The following is a 24,583-nucleotide window of genomic DNA, read 5'->3' as shown; positions in this document are numbered from 1 at the left end:
GATGTGTGGCTGGCAGTGTGGCCCCAGAACTAAACAGTAGTGGACTGGGTGTCCAGCAGGCATCAAAAGCTTCGTACCAGGGGGCTGGGGGGAGATACCGTGGTGTCTACGGCAACACCTTCCCGCAGTGGCAGCAGCTCGGAGCGAGCGGGGACATCTTTCACCACGGTGCCCCATTTACAACAGGAAGCCAAGTAAGCCGTACAGAATCTTCTCAAAATGAAATGGAGCCAAGGCAAATCCCACTCACTATTTACTTGCACAGTTAACTTTTAAATGAGAAGACAGATTCGCGGTTTCCTTGGGTAACTTCCATCCTCTTGGTTTTGAGGTCCTTTAGAATTTTAATGCTGCCATCTGCTTGGATAATTGTTCTTCCTTTATAGCATTAAAAATGATGAAAATGTTGAGACACATCTTTATTTTCATTTCAACATCTTCCTCCAGGATGAAGATAAAAATGTGAAACGGGACAGGACAAGGGACAGAGTTCTGTGGCTATTACAGTACAGTGATTTTGAGATAATCCAAAATTATTTATCCATGATCTCTGCCTCGAACTGTGATTCTGTATACTCTTCGTGTGCTATATGTTACCTGTATTTCTACCGTGATGTAGGATACAACCTACCCAGTCTTAACGGTCTAGTCTGGTTTCACCATCTTATATATAGGGAATAAAGGGAAATTTTATCAAATATTTTTTAAAAAATCAAGGTATGTTCTCTATATGTCTCAGTACACAAGACCACATAGATGTGGCATTCTTCTGTTCCTTTAAAGTCAAAACTTCTTTATGGAAGGGTAAAAAGAAAAAGAGAAGGAAAGTTAAGTAATTGGTTTTGACAAGATTATATTTGCTTCTAGAAACCCAAGCATTATTTCCTCAGTGTTCAAAGTGTTTCTTTGCAAGTCCATTTCAGAATGTTGCTGTGACTATCCTACTTCTTAAAAATATTATTGTAGAGTTATAAACAATTTTTAAATCAATGCTTCAGGAAAATGACTGTGTTAATTACAGTTAAACTTCCTGTTTCAAAAAGAGACTCTCTCCCGAAGTTTCTTATATTAAGTTCTTGAAAGAATTAACATTTGGCTCAATTTATAGAAAGTAAACTTCCAAGCAAATAGTCATAACACATTTCTATTTGTATCAAGTAAAAATATCTGTGTTCATCAAAAGATACTGTCAGGGAAGTAAAAAGATAAGCCACCAACTAGGAGAAGATCTTTGCAACACATATGACCAGCAAAAGTTGACTATCCAGAGTAAATAAAGAATTCCTGCAAATCAATACGAAAAAGACAATGTAGTAGATGTGGATATTCATTTCACGCAAGAGGGACTACGAGTGACAAATAAACATATTGAAAGATGCTCAATCTTACCAGTAATCAGGGAAACATAAATTAAGACTGCAAGGAGTTGGCATTTTACTCCCACCAGATGGGTACAAATAAGACACTCACCAATGCCAAGTGCTAGTAAGGAGATAGAGCTTTTACATTGCTGGTGAGATTAGAAATTGGTACAACATTGGACAATAATTTGGTATATTTAGTGAAGTTGAATGTATCATAGACGAAACCCAGAAATTCCACTCAGTGGTCCCACCACTTCACATACACACCAATACCATATGAAAATTTCAATTGTTCCATCTCCCTGTCAACACTTAGTATGGTCAGCATTTAAAATTTTAGCCTTCTCATTGTAGTAATAATTTGCCTTTTACTGGTGACTTAAGATGTAAAGCATTTTTTCATGTTGGTAATTGCCTGTTTTTGTTTTTTGGTAAAGTGTTCATATCTTTTGACCATTTTTAATGGGTTCTTTTTCTATTGATTTAAAAGATTTCTTTATGTATTCTGGATATGAGTCATTTCCCTGATTTTTGTTTGACACATATTTTCTCCTGGTCTGTGATTTGTATTTTTGTTTTCTTAATGGTATCGTTCATGTTTTGGATGAAGTTTAATTGATCCTTTTTTTTTCTTGTAAGGCTCATATTTTTGCATCCTGTCAAAGACACATTTTCCTACACTGAAGTTTGCAAACATTTGTCCTATGTCTTCCTCTATGTCAGTATTTTCTTCTGTTTCTTCTAAAAGTGTTATAATTTTAAATTTTATTTTTAGATTTGTGATAATTTTGACTTGATTTCTATATGTGGTATGAAGTAAGGGTCCATTTTTTGTTGTTGTTTTGTAACTTTTTCCATATGGAATTGATCCAGCATTGTTTTTTGAAAGGTGTTTCTATCTCCATTGAATCACCTTGGAAACTTTGTCAACAATAAATTGACCATTTATATGGTGGTCTGTTTCTGGATTCTCCACTCTGTACCATTGATCTAATTGTACATCTTTTTACGAATTGAAGTTGGGATGGCTAAGTCCTCCAATGTTTTCTTTTCTTTTTTTTTTTTTTTTTAAGTAGGCTCCACACCCAGCATGGAGCTCAGTGTGGGGCCTGAACCCATGACCATGAGATCAAGACCTGAGCCAAGATCAGGAGTCAGATGCTTAAACAACTGAGCCACCCGGGTACCCCAACATTTTCTTTTTAAAAAAAATTTCTTTGGTTATTCTAGGTTCCTTGTATTTAAGTGTAAATTTTAGAATAAGTTTGTCAATTTCTTTAAAAATGAAAAGGCATTCTATAATTTTGGTTGGAATTGTAATGAATCTATAGATATATTTGGAGAGAATTGCCATCTTCGCAATACTGAACCTTCCAATTAATTTAGGTCTTCTTTAATTTTGCTCAGCAATGATTTGTAGTTTTTGATGTAAAGAGCTTAGATGTCTTTAGTTAGATATTTTCCCCAAGTATTTGTAATAGAATGCTGTTGTTTTCCTTTTGTTTGCTGCTGGTATATAATAGTATAACTGATTTTTATATTAACCTTGTATCTTGCTGAATACAAATATATAAAATAATTCTAGAATTAGTTTCTTATTGAATTGTCTAGGACCTCCAGTACATAAATAAAAGTGATAACACTTAAAAAAATAATAAAATAAATAAATAAATAAAAGTGATAACACTTAAAAAAAAAAAAAGGTGACAATGGGCATTCTTGCCTTAACCGTGATTATAAAAAAGAAAAATACTCTTCCATCACTAAGGATTATTTTAGCTGTAGATTTTTTTATAGATGCCCTTCATTAGTTTGAGAACGTTATTTACTTTTTCTAGGTAACTCTCCTTTGAGAGTTTTTACCATAAATATATGTTGAATTTTGTCAAAATACGTTTAATTTAATTATTGGCTTTTTAAAAATCTTTTTTATATGGTTAATTACACTGCTGATTTTTTTTTAATGTTAAACCAACCTACGTTGCCGAAATGAACCCCACTTAAGCTTGATGTACTAGTCTCTCTTCTTCTTTGCACTGTTGGATTTGATTTGCTGAAATTTTGTGAAGGATCTTTGCTATCTCTGTTCGTGAGGGATAGTGATCCCTAATTTTTTTTCCTGTGGTGTGATTCTTTCCTGAGACTTTGTTGTTAGTGCTATGTTGAACTGACCAAAGAAGTTCAGCAGTGTTTCCCTTCTCCAATTTCTGAAGAAGTTTGTGCAAGATTGGTGCTATTTTGACCTAGAAAGAGTAAGAGAATCCACCCGTGAACCTCCCTGGGTCTGGGGGGTTTCTTTTGGGGAAAGCTTTTACTAACAAATTCAATATCTTGATTAGACACAGGGTTATTCAGATTTTCGGTTTCTTCTTCTGTCAACTTTGATACATTGTATTTTTCAAGAAAGTCATCCATTTCATGTCACAGCAAATTTTTTAACATTAGTTTCTTCATAGTAGCCTCTTATGAATCCTTTAATATTTATACGATTTGTGGTGATAAACCCTTCATCAATGATGATATTGGTGATTTGTGTTCACACTCTTTTGTCCTCAACTTACTTGATTCTGGATTTGTCCGTTTTGTTGATCATCTTAAAGGAGCAGTTCTTGCTTTGCTAATTTTCTCTACTGGTTTTCTCTGTTATGATTTTCTTCTTTTGTCTGTATTATTTACTTCCTTCTACTTGTTTTACTTCCTTATTTACTTCCTGTATTATTTACTTCCTTCTACTTGGGTTTTCTTATTCCCCTCATGATATCATCTTGGACTCATGAATTATCTAAAGGTGTGTTTAATTCCAGGTATTTGGGGGTTTCCTAACTATCCTATTGGTATTAACTTCTAATTTTAATTTTGTTGTGGTTAGAGAACCTGTGTGATTCAGTGCTTGGAAGTATATGGTTTTATGGCCCCGTGTACTGTCTGGTTTGGTGACTATATCACATACATTTGGAAAGAATGTGTACTCTGCAGTTTTGAGATACAGTACAGCATATGTACGAATTACATCAAAGTGATTGATAGTGCCATTCAGATCGTTTATGTTTTCACTGAGTTTTAAAATTTTTGTCTAGTTGGCCTATAAATTGCTGAAATGTGAGTGCTAAAATCTCCTGCTATAATTGTGGAATTGTTTCTCACTTTAATTCTGTGAAGTTTTGGTTCACATATTTTCTGTTTCTATTATTAGGTGCCTACACATTAGTGATTTTATTTCTTCCTGATAAAATTTTACCAGTATTGAATGCCCCACTTTATCCCTGGCAATACTGTTTGCTATGAGTCGATTTGATCAATCTCCTAATATCCACCCCAGCCTTCTTATGCTTACTGTTTGTATGGTATATTCTTTTCATCCATTTATTGTCAAGTTGTCTATGCCTTGATTTAGAGTGCCTCTTATAGGCAGCATATAGATGAGTTTCGCAATTTTATCTCCTTTGCAAATCTCTGCCTTTCAGTTGAGGTTAACATGTAATTATTGATATAGTTGGATTTATGTCTATTTTTTGTATGTTTATCCACTGTTCCCCCTTTATTGACTTCTTTTGATTACATGAATATGTCTTAGTATCCTATTTTAACTTCTCTATTATCTTTGGGCTATATCTCTTTTTATTTTGTTAGTGGTTGTCTAGGGATTATAATACACATACTCAGTCTTCCTAGTTCTGTTGTACCACTTGATGTAAAATACAGAACAGTTGCAGCCGTATAGCTCCCTATAATTCTCTTCTGTTCCTTGTGTTAAGTTGTAGTATGAATTATATCTGCATACTTTGAAATCTCTCCAGACAATGTTGTAACTTTTGCTTTAAACACATATATGTATTTTAAAGAATTTAAGAGGAAAAAAAACAGTCTTACGTATTTACTCATATATTTACTGCTTTCCGTTCCTGCAAATTCAGTTTTCCCTGTTATTATTGCCCCTCAAATTGAAGAACTTCCTTTATCATTTCTTCTGAAGCATGTCTTTGGATGATGAATTCCCTTAGTTTTGTTCATCTGAAATTTTTATTTCACTATTATTCCTGAAATATATTTTCACTGGATACAGAATTCTGGTTTGGCATGTCGTTCTTTCAGCAATTTTATTATTGTTTTAAAGGTTTATTTATTTATTTTTGAGAAAGTGCACAAGTAGGGGGAGAGGCAGAGAGAGAGAGAGAATCCTCAAGCAGACTCTCTGCTGAATGCAGAGCCCGACACAGGGCTCGATCTCATGCCCTGAGATCATGACCTGAGCTGAAATCAAGAGTTGGACACCCAACCGAGCCTGGGTAGGTGCCCCACTTTCAGCAATTTTAAAGTTATTCCACTGTTCTCTGTCTTCTATGGCTTCTGGTGACAGATCTGTAGTTCTTTGCGTCATTGCTCCCTTGGATTTCACATGTCATTTTTCTCTAGCTTCTTTCAAGATTTTTTTCTCTTTATCTTGGATTTTCAACAGCTTGATTATGATGTGCCAGTCATGGTTTTCTTGACTTTTCAAGCTTCTTGAATTCATAAATTTGTCACCAAATTGGGGAAGTTTTTGACCACTTCTACAAATACTTTTTCTGCTCTAATATCTTTTTTTTAATAATAATTTTTTTTTATTATATTATGTTAGTCACCATACAGTACATCCTGGTTTTTGATGTAAAGTTCCATGATTCATTAGTTGTGTATAACACCCAGTGCACCATGCAATACGTGTCCTCCTTACTACCCATCTGCCCTAATATCTTGATCCTCTCTTCCTGGGCCTGCAACTACATGTAAGTCACACCTTTTGGTATCGTATCACATGTCCGCCTAAGGCTTTTTTCTTTTCCATTGAATACTTTCTTATTCTTTCCTCTTATTTCACTTAATCTTTCCTTTGTCATCTTCACTCTACTCTTAAGCCCATCCAGTGAATTTTTGTTTTTTAAATTTTGTATTTTGCAACTCTGAAGTTTCCAATTGTTTCTTTTTTATAACTCCTATTTCTCCATTGAGACTGTCTATCCTCTCATTCATTTCACGTGTATTTCTTTTATTTTATGAAAGTGCTTTAAAAATTTTTTTCAGATAATTTCTACATCTAGATCATTGCAAAGCTGGCACCTGTCAATTGTGTTTTCTCTTGAGAATAGATCATAGTGTCATAGTTCTTTAATTTTGAGTAATTTGTGATTGTATCCTGGGCAAAATGAATGTTATGTTATCTAGAATCTGTGTTCTATTATAATCCTCTGGAGATCATTGATTTTTTTAAAAAAAGCAGGAGTCAATCTAATCAAGTTCAGACTATGCATTCAAGTGCACCTTCTATGAGGTGCTAAATGCTTAGAAAACTTTCTCAGGATCATGTGGCTAATAAGGGGCAGAATGAGGACTTGAGTTGGGGTCTTCTAAAGCCGTTTAACTTTGGGGCTTTTCTTTTTTTTCTGAGTCATTTAACTTCTGTGCATCTTTCCCATATGTTAATAAGAATTTTTCAATAAATAACTTGCTGATTATATATGTATGAAACCCTGAAATCAAACTTATTTAAGTTTTCTTTTTTTTTGAGGACTTCTTGGAAGCTTTTGTGAATCTCCATAGAGACTATTTGATATGAAATATTTTCCATACCATTTGACCTCATAATCTGTTATTTATGGAGGCTTCTGCTCCACAGAACATACTTGAAAATAGCTGATTTGTGGGGCGCCTGGGTGGCGCAGTCATTAAGTGTCTGCCTTGGGCTCAGGGCGTGATCCCGGTGCTCTGGGATAGAGCCCCACATCAGGCTCCTCCGCTAGGAGCCTGCTTCTTCCCCTCCCTCTCCCCCTGCTTGTGTTCCCTCTCTTGCTGGCTGTCTCTGTCAAATAAATAAATAAAATCTTTAAAAAAAAATAGCTGATTCGAGGCATTCATCCCACCAACACTTGTAAGAATTTTATAGAATATCAACTATGTGCCAGGCCTGGCACTAGGTGCTAGCAGACCGAAGATACTATCATCTAAGTATCTAAGACCTTTCTGCCATTTGGGAGCCCTCATCATCTGTCCATGAATTTCAATAATGTTTACATACTCAGCACTATTAGGTCATTTTCACTTGTGTTTACTGACATCCTCCGCCTATGCCCTGAGGTCCTTATTGATATGCCCGCTTTCCCTTTTTTTTTTTTTATCCATATTTTGTTTATTTGTATTTTTTTATTATGTTTAGTTAGCCAGCATATAGTACATCATAAGTTTTTGTTGAACAATTCATTTTTGATTGCACACTGCTTAAAATATTCACCCAGGGCTAGGAGAGTTGTTGGGACAGCCTGGGGTTAGTCACTGCTATGGACTGAATTGTGTTCCCCTCCAAATTCATATTTTGAAATGCTAACCCCCATTGTGACTGTTTCAGGAGATAGGGCCCAGAAAGGAGATTAAGGTTAAATAAGGTCATAAGAGTAAAGCCCTAATCCAATAGGACTGTGGCCTTAGAAGAGAAAGAGATCTCTTTCTCCCTCTCTCTCTCACTCTCTCTCTCTCGCCCTCTCTGCCATAGGAGGACACATCAAAACAGCAGTTGTCTGTAAGGTAGAAGGAGAGTCCTCACCAGAGCCTGACCAGGCTGGCCTCCTGATCTTAGACTTTCAGCCTCCAGAACTGTGAGGAGACACACGTCTGTTGCTTAAGCCCCCACTCTGTGGTATTTTTTTGTTTGCTGAACAGACTAAGACAGTCACCCAACTCAGCAGAGGACATGAGGAAGGACCGAATCAAACTCACTTTATAGACATGGTGGAGAGCAGAACAGGTTTTAAACCACCAAGTGCATCTCTTGGCTACTTCTCGTCCTAGTTCTGAGGCTTGATGCATCAGTTCACACAGTCTCTCACATTAGGAACTTTACACAAACTCTTTCTGCCTTTTTTCCAGCTCCTCTTGTGCCATTTTTTCATGCTCAACTCAAGAGATACCCCTGTAGTAAGATAGCTTTTTATCCAGAATATCAGGAAAATCTTCCATCTCTCTCTCTCTCTCTCTCTCTCTCTCTTTTCCCCTAGGCAGTTGGGTCTTCTCTTGCCTTTGTTTACCTTTCACAGTGAAACAAAATGGAAAAATAAATAAGCCAAAAAGCCCTCCCTAAAATGACAGATGGGAGAGTTGGTTGGCCTTCTTTGCTGCACACCAAAGTGAAATGTCAAGTTCTGTGGACACTTTCTGCTTGAGAAAGTGAGTCTGCAGGTGGTTTTCTGGCAAAGCCATAAGCAATCCAGGGGGCAGCAGGGTGAACCTGGTAGGTGTGAGGTCTGTGCCTGGAGTGGGGAGGCTCCCTCCCCTTCCTTCCCACTTTCTCTTTTTCCCATCAAGATTCTCTTCTCTCCCAGAGCAGCAGACCACCTCTTCCACCAACAGACACCCAGACCTGCCACCTGTACCCCCAGAGTCTTTCCTTTCCTTCCTGGGCTCTCAGTTAGCGAGTGCAAAGCAGTAGCAGAGCTGAGGACACGGGTGTGATATCTCACCCCTAGCCCTCACACCGGCAGGCCCATTGGAGACTAGCTGTCAATCATAAGAGCAAGTCCTCATCTTAGAAGGTGTAGAGTTTTCTGCACAGTCCTTTCATACTCAAAATGATAATGCTGCTAATAACCATGATTTATTGACCACTTTCTGGGTACCAGTCACAGTGCTAAGTACTTGACAAGCATGGATTCATCTGAGTCTTAGAACAGTTCTACAACGTACACATTATTGTCATCATTTCACAAATGAGGAAAGCAAGTCTTAGGGATTCCTAACTGTCCACTGCGCAGTGGTGAGCAGTGAGGGCCCTACAGATGGCCTGGGAGCTGACTTCCAAATGTAAGTAAGGCCTTTGCAAGATTCTAAAGGAGAAGTCAAGCCAAATTCTTCAGACTCACTTGTACATACACACTCCCTCTTACATCCCGTAATTGTGTTATTAAGAGTAAGTACTGTTTGGTTTTCCTAAACTAAAATGAGCTCATTGCTGGAGTTTATCACACACTCTAATTCAATATTTTACTGCGAAGTAGGTGGCTTGGCAGTGCTGTATTGGTTCACCTGTCCATGAGCGTGTGCAGAGTTGGGAAACCCATAATTTTCACAACTCTCCATTATCAGGTGCCATTGCCTTTGTCTTGAATTGGCAATCAACTTCTATTACTGTTTTCTTGCTCTTGAATGATATCCAACTGTTATTTCAGCTTTCTGTATAATTTGTTGTGGGCTCTCCTCTTAACCCTATAGCAAGGGGCGAGGTATATTGACATATTTTCACTCTTTTTTTCCCAAGAATTAGATTAAAGAAATGCATGTAACATATTGGACTAAACCAAATGAAATGGCCTACATTCAAACATTTTTACCTTAGCTGAAGCTATATGAAATGGACTATATTCAAGAGTTTTTGACCTAAAAAATGACAGTCTCATCTGGTCCAACCGGAGTAGTTCAAATATAAAGTATTTTTACCTCATTTGCTAGACATTTGTGTGTATAATTCCCTCCAAATATGTGTGTACAGTGACACTTTATAGATGATACTCTGCCTGTGAATTTGTTATCTACATAATCAGCAACGTACTAGTATTAAACGTTAACTGTAAGAACATTGCTAAATTGAGTTTGCACGTTTTTCGTGTGATCCAAGATCTTGATTGTAAGCTCATATTCTTTCTTCCTGAGTTGTTCGATTATGTGCCTCTTTTGTTCTTTATCATCACCTGATTCCTTTTTCACTGTGAAGTGGGAATGGACAGGACCTATGGATCTTGGGGTCTTCTGTGCCCGAGTCGAAGAAGCTTGAAATGTACTAATTTAAGGGCTAAGGAAGCTTTTCAAGTCCCGCAGTCAGTTAGTGTGGATTCAGGATTCAAATGCAAGTCAGCTTGGAAGATATGGTACACATTTTGGTAAATGGCATCAGTACATCCTTATGGCTTCCTGAACAAGAAATTCCAGACTTCCTTGACATCTCTTTAAGGAAATTAGGATGCCAACTTTTATTGAGTGCCCACTGTATGCCAGCCATTCTTCTCATTTAATGTCCAACAGACCCTATGAGGTTGGAATCATTAATCTGTACAGATGGAGAAGTAGGTTCACAGGCTTGAATACTACTCCGTGTTGTGGAACCAGTAGGAAGGTGGTGAGAGCAGAAAGCAAACTTGAAAACTCATTTGATTGTTCACCACACTGCCTTTTTTTTTTCCTGCCCCACATCTCCTTCCTCTGCCCACATATTCAATTCGTCACGGAATCCTATTAGTTTTACCTATAAAATGACTCTAGGATCTGTTTTCCATCATTTTCACTACTAATGGTCTAACACTATCTCTACCGTGAACATGTGCAGCAACATCCTCTCCTCCTCCCTGTCTCAGTCCCTACCCATTCCCTCCATGTGGCCTCCAACTCACTCCACAATCCTTTACACAAATCTGATCATGACCTACCTCTTCGGTGGCCCTGTCGTGCTTGCAGGGCATAAAACATATCACAGTCCAGTTTTCCAACCTACTTTCCTGGCCATCTCTGCCAACATTCCCTATCCCTAACCCTTACCCCACTGACCCTTCCAGACTGCTCCCCCCATTCTCTCTAACACTCATGACCTTTCCAATCCAACTCCTGGACCTCCACACACTTGCTACTCAGGGAACCTGGACAGACTGTTATATATATGGAATAATTTATACATCTACACCCACCAGTTCCCCACCTGGCATAGTCTTCTTCCTTCAAGGCCCCATTCAAATGTCCTTGCCTGTGGAAGAGTCATCCCAGACTTTCCCTGGCAGTTGATAGCTCCTCCTTTTTATATCCACAGGATTATGTACACATTTTTAATTAGACAGTTTCTGTTGAATGATAGCAAGTTGTTGAAATGTCTTATCTATCTTTCCCACTTGATAATGAGCCCCTTAGGGATAAAGATCATGTCGTATTTATCTTTGGATTGCCAGCATTCAGAAAAGTGCCTGGCACAAGGTCAGCACTCAATAAATGTTCATTAATGTACAAATACCCCCCCATAGTCTCTCATGCACATAACAGCATACTGAGTAGCTCTTTGGTACAGCAGATTGAAAATTGAACTGGGAGAAAGAATGCTTGAATTCTAGTCCGGGCTTACCCACCAACTGGCTGTGTCACTGGGACAGATGTGTTTTGGGTCTCAGTACCATCACTTGTAAAAGGGGGTGGGGGACATCCGAGTGCCCTTCCAAGGCTCACATCTAATGATGCAAAGGTCTTGACAACTTATCCCTAAAAATATCTCTCTTTCTTACCAGAAGTAAAAGGCCTTAGACATCTTCTAAGGAGAGTCATGGCGCACAACCAGGAGCCTCTAGCCAAGACCACTGTCATCAAATTCAATGGCCAGGACTTTAACTCCTTGCGGGATCGTTGCCTAAGCAGAGGCCTACCATTTGAGGATGAGACATTCCCTGCAGAGACTCCTTCCATAGGTCTGAAGCTGCTCCAGGGAAGAGACCTATCCAGCCTGAGGTGGATGCGGCCAAAGGTGAGTGAGCCCCTCAGGAACATACCCAGCTCCTGGGCCTTCTGAGCTGCCTGCCATGGTACCTCCCACTGAAAGAAAGATGGACCTGTGACCTGGCTTTCAAGGATGGCCCAAACCAAATGGGAAGGAGAATGAGATTTATCTGGTCCCTCAGCTGCAGTGTTGTATCCTTAGTGGAATGGAAGGACCCTGTACCAGGACCCAGGACCCCTGTGTTCTAACCCATTTGTATCACTGAGCATATCACTAGATTGCATGCCTCATGTTCTCATCTGAAGAATGGGAAACCATGGGTAGGAAGAATGTAGTAGTTGGTCTCATCTCCATAATTGAGCCCATCTGTCTCCATCACTCCTTATTCTTTTCCTTATCACTGTCCTTATTTTTTCTTTTTCTTTGTTGGAATTTACTCAACAGGAAGATATCATGTCAGTCACTTATACAATAGGATAAATTTAAATAATTGCCTCACCTCTCTCATTTATACTTGTATTTTCAATCTTGCAAAGACTAGATCACTTATAAAAGAATTTCAGATAGCTGTAAAATTAGGGAGCTATTTCAGGGCAACATTCAAAACCCCCTCCTCAACTACTCCAGCAGATGGCCACTAACTCAACTTTGTGGTGAGATAGAGTCATTTCTTCATCCATTCACACACTTATTCATTCATCCAGATCCTAACAGAGTACTAACCACATGGATTGTGTGCCCAAATCTCACTCTATTTGTTGGTTTTTCCAACTATATTCATCTCAAGGCATGAATCCCCAAGAAAAATTTCACAGCCCACTTAACATTCTTATAATCTCATCACGGCCATTACTGATGCAAAGGACCCAGCTGAGGACCACTCTGGGGACCTTAATGCCCAACTTTCCTGTTCTTGCTTCCAAAAGCACCCAGCAGAACCTAGAACAAGAGAAAATAACATAATATCTAGTAAGCTAATAATTACAGTATCAGCAAGTGTTATCAAGCACTGATTAAATGCCAAGCACTCTACTTTCAATAAACCAAGGTTAGATTATACAGAAGGGGCATTTTCTGATGACATACAATAAGACCTTGAACTCTGGAGATGCCAAGTCTTGCCCTAACTTGGGACAGATTTGTAGTTTGGGGGAGTGGAGGGTGAGTGGGGGTCCAGTAGGGTTCAGGATCAGATGGTGGTACCTCAGGCTTCTAGGATCCATCTTACCAGCCAGAGGCATAAATTCCCCAGCAATGATTCTCTTCTTCTGGCCTTCCCCTCCTACAGAGAGCTGAACAGAGAACTCTATTTAAAGTTTGGAAGGGTTATATTTTTTCCCTTTATTATTTTTAGGAGCTGAGATCCTTTTAGAAAGTTTTTTTTTCTCCAAGGTGCTGAGTAATAGATGTGGGACTCATATTTATAGTGTTAAAGAATTTAGAACATTTCTATGTTGAGATGGAGGGCTTTCAGAGGAAGGGCTGAGAGTTTCTTATTATCTGATTCTAGCAGCATCTCAAATTTTGTATCTCAGAGGCAAGGAGAAGCTGAGGCAAACAGAAGTGAGATGACTTCCACAGAATTCTGCTGGGAACCTGAAACGGAACTTCTGAGGCAGATATGTCTTATTCCCATTCTTCTTCTCAGCTGAAAGCTGAGACAAATGTCTTCACGTCCCTCATCACAGCATTTACATTCATATTTTCCTGAGTTTTCCATGTGTCTTCTCTTATTTTGTCTCTTGTCCTTTCCCAGTTATATTAAGAACACAGGTTCAAACAGGTGATGCAACCTGCATAAGGTGGCAGTTAGTGAGGGAAGGACCTGGGTTTTAAACTAAAATTCCTGACTCCACACGCTGCACTTTTCTTCACATGGATTGTGTGCCCAGCAGGACTCTGTTAGGATTTGAATGAATGAATAACTATGTGAGTGGATGAAGAAATGACTCTATCTACAGGTCCTTGACGTGGGTTTCAAGCTCCATATGTGCAACTGAGAATCCGTAGGTTGACTTGTTTAACAAGTAGGATGGTAGACGAGAAGGCCAGTGAACTCACCCTTTCAACATGGCGACTTCCTCAACTGCCAAAGCTTATAGTTGTTCCTGAAAAGAGCCTTGGAGGAGGAGCCATGGCCAGTGTGGCTCAATCCTAGTTGTAAAAGCCAATATTTACATACTGCTGACTATATGGCAGGCCTGGCTTTAGGGGCTTTAACTCATTGAATCCTCACACTAATGCTATAAGGAGGTACTATTATTAGCCCCATTTTACAGATGTGAAATAGAAACAGACTTAAGTAACATACCCAGTGGTAGAGCTGGAATTTGAGTCCTGGACTCTGTCTCCAAGACCTGTTCTGTCACTACACCATACTGTCTCCTGTTGGGCCTCATCATAAGCTCATGTTGTGTTCTGGGCTCCTGTTTTCCACAAATATTTTGTGCACCAATAGACTCCCAGCTTGTCTGGGTAACCAGGAATCAATGTCTATGTTCAGGCCTTCTTTCCATCTTTTAGGTGAAAATGAATGAGGGTAAAAATGAAATGTTGTATGTGTACCTCACATGATTATTTTAAGGAAAGCATGAAGACAATACTCAGAAGAGTGTCTAGCACATTGTAAACACTTAGTAAACGTTAGCTATTGTTACTACAATTAATTTGGGAGGGATGGCATAGGGTAACAGCCTCAGGGGCTGTCCTTTTGGATCCCTTGGGCTTTCATAATCCAGTCAGCTTCAACCCTCAACTAATTTCAACAGACACTTTTAGGGGAGAAATGTAGGTCAGATGAAACCATTTGAGGGCCTAAGGCAGCCTGGCAGGGAGTGTGGAGAGTGACTTTCTTCTCACGTTCTGCTGCCTCTCACTACTTTTAGAAGGTTGCCTCCCAGTCTAGAGTTTGCCCAGTCACTGTCCAGAGGTCTGGCTGGCACTCCTTAAAGCTCAACTATATAATGGCTGAGGTGTCACCTAGGCTTCTGAAGCCACCTTCACATCCTAGGCTTTTCCAGACAACGGGGACCCTCCATCCTCTAGGCAATTGTCACACCATTGTGGATATCATTCTACCTTGAGTACTCACTTAGGCTTGGTAGATTCACTAATAGCCCAAGAGTCAGGGGCATAAAACTAGACTCAGTTTTCTATGCCTGGTGCAGATAAGCTGTTGAATGTCCCATGATGTCTTCTCCCTCTCTTTCTCTCTCTCTGATTCTTTGTCTCTCCTTCCATTCCTCCCTCCTTCCAACAGTCAACCTAATCCATTTTGCTGCTGGAACTTTGAAATAGAAGCTCCTTCATATCCTGCTTCATTTGGCTTCTCTTTGTTAAGAAATTTCCAGCCCACCTGTCACACTCTCCCCATTGGCAGGCAATCAGGTTCTGGAACAGCCTGTGACCCTGCACTGGGCAAATAGTGATGATGAGACCCAACCCCTCATCAGCCTCAGCACTGCCTGCAACCCCTGCATGTCAGAAAGAGACAATGCTGAGAATTAGACTTGTACATGGAGTATCTATTGTTTCCCTGAATGAAAGTTGATGTTAGAGTGACTTCCTTTTTGAATTTTAATTTCATAAATAATAATAAATCCCCTTTATCAAGTATGTACATGCATTAAGTATTAATCTAAGCACTTTATATACAACATTTCATTTAATTACCGTAATAGTCCTGTGAGGTAGATAATATTATTATCCTTATTCAATAGAGAGCACTGACCAACAGAATTTCCATGATGGCAGGAAGAGTCTTTTGGTACCGTTCAGTACAGTAGCCACTAGTGATATGTGGCTATTGGGTACTTAGAATGTGGCTAGTGGAACTGAGGGACTAAAGTTTTAATCTAATTTAAAGTAGTCACATATGACTTGTGGCTGCCATATTGGACAGCACACAATTATAGATACAGATCTTCGTAGCAGAGTCACCAGCATGTATCAGATGGAGAGACTGCAGTTTCATCTTTGCCCCCATTCTTTCGTGAAAAACATTTCACTTCTCAACTGAAGAAAGAGTTGTGGGCCCAAAGCAGGATCTCTGATGGGTGCTTGGAGCTCCAAACCCAACACCATTGTGGCTTCTGGCCTGTGGTCATCCTAGAATGAAGTATTGCCTACCCAGGAAACAAATTTTCATCTTTTAAGTAGCCAGAGTGGAGTTTCTAAAAGGATCATTCACTAGAAATGATTCACCTTGGGGCCAAAATGAGTTCTTCAGAAAAGGAAGGGGTTAATAAAATGGACGTATGAGTGTACGTTACGAAGGCAACAGGTAACAGAAGGTGACAAAGTGATCATGCCAGGACCGAATGCCATTGAGCCAAAGAACTTTGACACCAATAAAACAAAGTTCTCTAGCAAAAATAGGGAGTGACACTGCCACCTGCCCAGCCTGAACTCTGGCCACCCTCTGAAAGATATATTTAGTGTGTGTCTGAATGCCAAGATGCTAAACCTGGTGTTCCCTCATCCAAGAGGCAGCACACCATCCGGGACAGTGCATTAGCAGCCTTTGATGAATGCAAGGATCCCTCCAAAATATACAAAGTCATGTTGCATTGGCAGAGATGTCTCCAGAGACAATTGCAGGAGAGTGCCTGGTTTGGTACCACTTAAGAGAGTATTTCCTAAGATTCCCGGTGTTCTCGCATTCCATGTGCTTCTGACATACCTAATATAACACAGAAGTCCACGGAAAGGACTTGCAAATGCAGAAGTAGCTAAAATTACTTAGTACGACTATTGCTGGTGGCTTGTGTATTGGCGTTCTCCAAAGAAACAGAACTCCTAGGGCGTGTGCGTATACATCTATTATATATCTATATACCTGATAGGATATAGCCAATAAGAAATACACAGATTTAGCCTTTGATGTTCTTACTGTGAGGAACTGACTCACGTGGTTATGGGGGCTGTGAGGCCCTCACCCCTGCCGTCTGCCAGCTGGAGACCCAGTCAAGCCAGTGGTGTAGTTTAGTCTGACTGGGGGCTGATGGTGTCATTCCCCATGCAAGGGCAGGAGAAGACTAACGTCCCTGCCTGCAGTCAGGCAGAGATGGGGCAGATTCTCCCTTCCTCTACCTTTTGTGTTATTAGGTCCTCAACGGATTGGGTGGTGCCCGTGCACCCTGGGGATCGCAATCTGCTTTACTAAATTCCCATTCAAATACATGCTAATCTCATCTGGAAACACAGACACACTTAGAAATCATGTCTAGCTGAATATCTGGGGACCGCATGATCCAGTCAAGTCCTAAAATTAACCATCACAACTGCTTTCTGCACAAATGATGTTTCAGAACCCCCAAAGAGCCCATCTCACAGAACCGGCCAACACTGACACAGAGAAGCCCGTCTGCCGGTGTGGACAGCGGGGAAGAGCTAGGCACCATGGAGCCACGTTGCCTGCTTCACAGCCATTCCTGTGGAGTCTGGAACAAATCGCTCAGCTTCCCTGAACCTGCCCCTTGCCCTGGCGGGGCCTCAGAATCCCCGGCGTTGTTGTATAAACCCTGAATGCCGCCTCGGGCCGGCCCACTAAATCCAGGCTGTGGGAGGCGGCACCCAACGGTCTGCCCGTCTACGAAGGTCCCAGGTGGTTCTGAGTCGTGTGCAGGGTGGCGACTGTTCCTTGCCAGTCTTGTCAGCCTTCACTGCCCTGGTGTGCTCGTCCCACCTGACCCCTGCAGAGCAGGGCGATCTCTCTTTTTTTTTAGGTTTGAATTTAAATTCCAGCTAGTTAACACAGTGTAATAGTAATGACTCAACACTTGCAGACAACACCCCGTGCTCCTCCCAGCAAGTGCCCTCCTTCCTCCCCATCACCTGTTTCACCCATCGCTCCACCCCCTCCCCTCTGGTGACCATCAGTGTGTTCTCTGTAGTTAAGAGTCTGTTTCTTGGTTTGCCTCTCTCTCTCTCTCTTTTACTCCCCCCTTATTTTTCCCTCTGACTGACTTGTTTTGCTAGGCATAATACTCTCAAGCTCCATCCAAGTTGTTGCAGATGGCAAGATTTCATTCTTTTTGATGGCTGAGTAATATTCCATTATATATATATATACACACACACACACATACACCACCTTTACTTTTTTTTTTTTTTTAAAGATTTTATTTATGTGACAGAGAGACAGCCAGCGAGAGAGGGAACACAGCAGGGGAGAGAGAGAGGAAGAAGCAGGCTCCCAGCCCAGGAGCCTGATGTGGGACTCGATCCCGGAACGCCAGGATCACGCCCTGAGCCAAAGGCAGACGCTTAACGACTGCGCTACCCAGGCGCCCCAACACCACATTTTCTTTATCCATTCATCTTTGCCTATTTTCCCAGCAAGTCAGCCCCACAGACTAAAATACTTCTGGGTATAATTTCCATCTCTTCCTACTTCTCTTTTTAAAAAAATATTTTATTTATTCATTTGTGAGAGAAAGAGAGAGCATGAGCAGGGGAAGGGGCAGAGGGAGAGGGACAGACTCCTCACCAAGCAGGAGCCCGACGAGGGGCTCCATACCAGAATCCCGAGATCACTACCTGAGCCGAAGTCAGGTGCTCAACCCACTGAGTCCCCCAGGGGCCCCTACCTCGGCTCTTGTCAGATCATCTAGCACCCCTCTAAAGCCCAGGCTGGGAAAGAAACAGGCAGCTCAGAGGACAGGAGACGCAGATGCAGATCTTGGGCCCAACTTTGATGCAGACGATTCCAGTGTTTGCCCATAAACTTGATATTGACTATTGATTCGCAATAACTGACATTTAATTTTCACACCATTATAATGTCTTTCTGTCCCTAATTAGCTACATTTTTTTTTAATTTAATGTTTATCATTTTGGTAAATCAGAGACAGTTGTGCATTTGTTAGAGGGATATAAATTGTTTTTCCTTTGGCCCGTGTAAAGGCTACTTTATATTATTATATATCCTGATATGAAACTATCCTGGTATCCTTCATTTTGAGGGCAAACCCTGCTTGATTTTAGAGGGTTGGTCTTAACAATTTCTTGTTGGTTCATTTGCTGGGTATTTTATTTTGGTATATTTCCATAAGTGAAATCAGTCTCAGTCGTGTGTGTGTGTGTGTGTGTGTTGTGCTCTGGCTGTCCCAGGCGATGCTGGCTTCTTAAAATAAATGGTGGCAGTGTCTTTCTTTCCTCCTTTCTTTCTTTTACTGAAACTGTAAGGGACACAGAAATTGTCTTTTCTCTGAAAGTTTGAGAGAATTCCGCAGGAAATCACGTGTCCTTAGAAGCCTTTACAGAGCTGTTAGGGAGATATTCTTTGATCATTTGAATATTGCAAGGTTATTGATTTTTTTTTTTTCATTTTCTTTACTAACTTGACCCATTTTTGGTCATGTTTATTTTAGTCAGAAAATCCTCACTATTTTTAAATTGATTAGTATAGAATTTTACATCATGTTTTTATATTGCTAAAACCTCATTTGTATTTCTAATTTTATTTGGGTTTCTTTACCATATTTGCCAAAGGTGGGGTCTCTGTAAACCTTCTCCCCCAAATGGAATGAGTTATTTGCTTTATTGATCTTGCTGCTTTTCTATATTAGAGTTTGCTAATTGTCCTTTTTTATCATTTTTTTCTGCCTATGTTTGAGGCTCTTTTCGTCTTCCTAACATCTATGGGTTGATTGTTTAATTCATGTTTTTATTCTATCATGTTTAATATGAATGCATTTGAGGCTCTGGGTTTGTGAGTATGGCCTTTTTAATTTTGCAAATATTACAGAGGAAGGGAATCAATATTTATTGACCATGTACCTTGTCTGATGCTCTGCTGAGTATTCACGTCCTTCCTCATTTGTAAAATGGGAAGACTCCTGCTTTGCAAGGCTAGTGGGAGACAGTGGGCGAATAAAGCCCCCGGACCCCAGCAAGGCAGCCAGTGCCTTGATCACTTTACCACCCGCGTCTCCATTTTGCACACAAGGAAACTGAGTCTCAGCAAAGTCAAGGGAGTTGTTCGAGGTCACGCAGGGCGAATACACAGCATGGTGCCACACCAGGTCTGCGTGAATGCGTCTCAGCACACCCGCTCCCCCTCTGCGGTCGCTGCAGGGAAACCAGGAGCAAACAGCAGAGGAGAGATGGGGCTGCAGGCCGCCAGGGAAGCCGAGCAAAGCTGTCTTTGTTCCCAGTGCCAAGCCAACTGGCCTCCACTCTCTTTAATTCCTGTGAGTGGAGATCTTAAGCATCTGCTGGCTGACAGCAAACTCCAGTGAGACCTTCACTTCCTTTTTGCAGTAGAAAGGGTGGGGACAGCTAGTGGAAGTGCCCCAAATTGTGTGGAACTGGGCGAGTTACTCCCTCTAAGGCCCTGCAGAGGTCTGCCCTGCTCACTTGTACTGGGGGAGGACACGGGGACTCTGGGGGCAGGGCTTGGAGCCCAGATGCGGGCACCTGGCGGGCGCCTTGGCGCCTCCGCCTGGGGAGGGTCTGGGCCGAGAGTGTTTGCAGAGTAGGCAGCGAGAGCCGGCCTAGCGAGGTGAGCAAGCGGGCTGAGGTGTTTGCGGACACGCACGCCTTTGTTTGTCTCGTGGCGTCTCCACCAGGAAACTGGCGGTTTATGAAGGGCTGGCAGGTGTCTCAAGGCACAGGGCTCCGTACATTCACGGCTGTTGAGCAGATAAATCCATTTCCACTTTTCGGCCCTGTTCTCTGGGGACTTATTTGTCAGTGTGAAAAGAAATGATACAGGAACAATGACCAAAGTATGCAAATGCAGATTTATGCAGTGGCAATGCAGGAAGAGCCCCAGGAGCAGACAGGATGCTGAGCGTAATCCTGCAGACTTCCAGTAGGGGAAAGCTGGGGAGTTCCTGGGAACCCTGGACCCAGGGGAGCCCCTTCAGGAACTCTCACAATCCTTGTGTCTGCTGAGAGACATTCTCCCCAGACATTGCGGCCCTGCAGAACCCTCTAGCAAACCCCTTTCTGTGGCTGCCAGGGGCTCTGGGTGTTGGAGTTTGGGGCAGGACTGGGTGCTGCATAACAGCACTCAAGGCAAGGGGCCCGGGGTCTTCCAGAATCAGTCTGTGAGTTAGCCAGGGAGTGGGCGAAGGTCTGAGTAACAAATCTGGCATCCTCTACAGTACGTGGCTGGACTCGAACTTGGAGCACAGACGCCTATACTGACTTCTGAGAGAGGACGTTCCACAAGGAAAGCTTTATTATGGTTATAAAAGTGTCCTCTAATAAATGCATCTCTTTTTTGCTTATTTATAACCTGTTACTGAAACACTGCTTATTGAGACTGGGATGACTATTTGATCTAAAGATCCCAAGTCCTTGTTTATGTTTATGTCCTCATGCATTTTGCTAATGCGTGTCTTGCCTGTCTTGTCACTGACATACACACCCCTTTGACACCTGCCTTCCTGATAGCAATCAAACCTGAAGAATGGGGGGAACTTTCCTAACTCAGATTTTAAGCACCTATTTAAAAATTAACCTCTACGCCTCAAAGACAAAATGAGTGATGTCTTGGGTACCACATGGGGACATAGAGGAATGAAAGATGCTCATGTCTTTTCTCCCTCTTGCCTAAGGATATATTAAAGGGTCAATCAGAGCCTCACTTCATCCTGGAAGGCGCAAGCAGATTTGACATCCAACAAGGAGACACCGGTAAGGACTCAACATCTTTCCTCCTGGCCCCGGAATAAGCGGGCTGCCTGAAGTCAGCCTCCAGGTAGGGACGGACAGAAGGTGAGGCCCACCCAGATGCCAGAGTTCTGCCCCAGCTTCTGAGGAGGCGGGGTCGGCATCCTTGGTGCTCCTGTGGATGGACTGTTCACACTGGCAAGAACATTTCCTGTAACTTCAGCTCTGGGCTCCTCTGGCACAATGAGAATCAGAGGCAGGTTGGCCCACCAGCCCTGCTGAAGCCTGGCTGGGGCTCTCTTGACTTCCCTCACCATATTCTTTGCTGTTCCTCAAACCCCCTTCACCTTCTTCCCAGCCACCCCAACCCCCATTGCCCCCATCTCCCCCACCCCACTAACCCCCATCACCACCAGCTCCTTCTCTGTCTTGCTTGGAACTGGTCTTAGTGAATCCTTCCCTAGTTCTCACCTCTCAGACAGAAAAAAAAATAAACACATTATTCAGAAGAAGGTGTACGGAGACCTGTGAAATGTGTGGGGTGGGGCTTCCAGATGTGTTCGGTAGACCTCTCATGGCTTTTGTCCCTTTCCAGGAGATTGCTGGTTCCTGGCAGCACTGGGCTCCTTGACACAGAACCCACAGCATCTGCATAAGATCCTGATGGACCAAAGCTTTTCGCACCAGTATGCGGGGATCTTCTGTTTCCGGGTGTGTGTCCTGCTGGGGCGCTCCTCACATGGATGGGTTCTCTGAGAGCACGGGCAGGGGGGGGGGTCTTGAATGCCCTCAAGTCTGCTAGGGTGAGGTGGAAGAGTCCCCTACGTGTTAAGTTCTTGGCATATCTCCATAAAAGAATTCGAGCCCAACATCTGGAAGCACATAGGAAACATGAGAGTCAAAATGTTTTCATGTAAATAAAAAGAAACGGCAGAAACAATTAGCAAAAAAAACAAAAAAAAAGTCATTAATCAAGAACCCTGTCCATCACTGAGCCTTTGTGCCGGATCTTGCTATTTTGATTACAGTAGCTTTAGAATCAGTCGCAACATCTGGTAGAATAAGTTTTCCTTCGTTATTCTTTCCTCAAAAATATCTTGGTAATTCTTGCACGTTTATTTTTCCGTGAGAATATTAAAATCATTGTGTCTAATTAAAAAAAGCCACCGTGATGCAGAGTGGAACAGCATTAAATTTATGTATTAATTTGGAAACATTACATTTTTATTATTTTAATTATTCCTTTCCAGAAACATGGTATATCTTTCTATCTACTCAGAACTTCAATAAAATGGTTTTATGCCCTTCAATAAAATGTTATAGTTATGTTTCCATATTGGTGTGACACCCTTCTCGTTAAATGTATTCCCAAATATTTTACAGTTTTGTAGCTAATATGAATGAGATTTTCCCCCTCATTTCTAACTAAACGTTGCTGACAAGAGAAAGCCAGTCCTTATTATGTATTAAATTGTATCTAGGCACCTTACCAAATTTCTTGATTAGTTCCATTTTTTTTTAGTAGAGTATCTCAGTTTTTTAGTTAACTAATATTCTCTGCAAATAAAGATCATTTTGTCTCTTTTTTCAATATTTCTAGAACTTACTTTGCTCTTTGTCACATTATAGAAGGTCACAATCTTAAATAAGAATGGCAAGAGCAAAGTCCTGCCTTCTCCTGATTTTAGTGATGTTCTCTCCTGCTGTGCCAATTTTTTTGATGCACTGTGGGATTCAATTTGATAAACATTTTATTAGAATTTTTGCATCAATATCGTATGTAGAATTGGTTTCTAGCTATTTTTGCCATGTTGGAGTTATGCTGGCTTTTTAAAATGAATCCATTGAGTTTTATATATCTTGATCTGAAATAATTTGAACAATGGTTATTAATCATTGATTATTTGTTCTTTGAAAGTAAAACAGACAATAGTTAAATCATTTGGAACTACTTCCTTTTTCAACATGATTTAACTCTTATTGTGTGTTCAACAGCTATTGAAATGTTTGTGTCTCTTATTTCTTCTGGAGTTAATTCTTTTTTTTTTCCCCCAATCCTTTTGTCCTGTTATTAATGGTTCTGAAACAGTATTGTTATTTACATTTTTTTAACTTCCTTAAAAAATGTTATTAAAGTATTATATGGGAAAATGCATTTAGTTAAAAAAATCTGCTTAGAAAATTTTGGAATATCTATAATTCAGGAAATTTTATACATTAAATCACAAAATGCGATACTTTAAGCCTATTGAAAATTTTAACTTAAGGAAGAAATGTTATACCAAATAGATATTCCAATTTTAAATTGGGGGTTTTCCAGATAAATTGTGGTAGCTTACATCAGGTTCAAATAGCCTTATCAATAACTTTCTCCCAAAGTAGATACACTATTTGCAAATGACAAATAGAAGATTTGGAAAAAGGGAGGAAAATGTTCTCTCACTTTTTTTATAATATTTTTTTATTATGTTAGTCACCTTACAGTACATCCCTAGTTTTTGATGTAAAGTTCCACGATTCATTACTTGCGTATAACAACACCCAGAGCACCGTGCAATACGTGCCCTCCTTAATACCCATCACCAACTCTTGAAATTTATATTTTGCCAGGAAAACCAACTATTTCTTCTGTGGTTTCAGATTTACTGCCCAAAACTTGATTATGTGATTCTCTGAAAATTCTTTTGATTTCTTCTAATCTTGGTTAAATCCACTTTATCAATCCCTGTAGTATGTTCTTATTTTTCCTTTTCTTCTTAAGCCAGGTTTTCTTAACCAAACCAAACTTTTTATTGGTTTTTTAACAAATCAACGTTTGGTTTTCATTATTCTTTCTATTTTTCTTTTGGGGTTTTGTGTTCTATATAATTGATTTCAATTGATTTTTATTAATTCCTGTTTACTTTCTTTAATTTTATTGTTTTTTGTTTGTTTTCTGAAACTCTTCACTTTTGTTTTTTGTTTAATAATAAAAACTTTCAAGATTATAAATTTTCTTTTCATAGATTGTATCTATATCTATAGGGTTTTAGGTTAAGACTATAAATTTTTCTTTTCTTTTTATAGATCTTATCTATATCTATAGGGTTTGATATAAAATGTCTTG

At 40.5% G+C, this 24,583-nt stretch overlaps 1 protein-coding gene across 1 annotated transcript in view; it reads left to right on the top strand.

Moving 5' to 3' along the window:
• The window catches only part of CAPN13 (calpain 13), an 87,298-nt gene that overhangs the window by 7,324 nt on the left and 55,391 nt on the right, over nucleotides 1–24,583 (top strand). The window contains exons 2-4 of the mRNA XM_008700560.2: nucleotides 11,648–11,880; nucleotides 21,423–21,501; nucleotides 22,073–22,188. Of these exons, the coding sequence (XP_008698782.1) occupies nucleotides 11,683–11,880; nucleotides 21,423–21,501; nucleotides 22,073–22,188 (393 nt within the window). The 5' untranslated portion in view covers nucleotides 11,648–11,682. The remainder of the gene's footprint in view (nucleotides 1–11,647; nucleotides 11,881–21,422; nucleotides 21,502–22,072; nucleotides 22,189–24,583) is intronic.

This window comes from Ursus maritimus, unplaced genomic scaffold (assembly GCF_017311325.1).
Source record: "Ursus maritimus isolate PB19 unplaced genomic scaffold, ASM1731132v1 scaffold_6, whole genome shotgun sequence".
Taxonomy (NCBI): Eukaryota; Metazoa; Chordata; class Mammalia; order Carnivora; family Ursidae; genus Ursus; species Ursus maritimus.
Note: the sequence above shows the minus strand (reverse complement) of the source record. Positions and strands in the feature narration are given on the sequence as shown.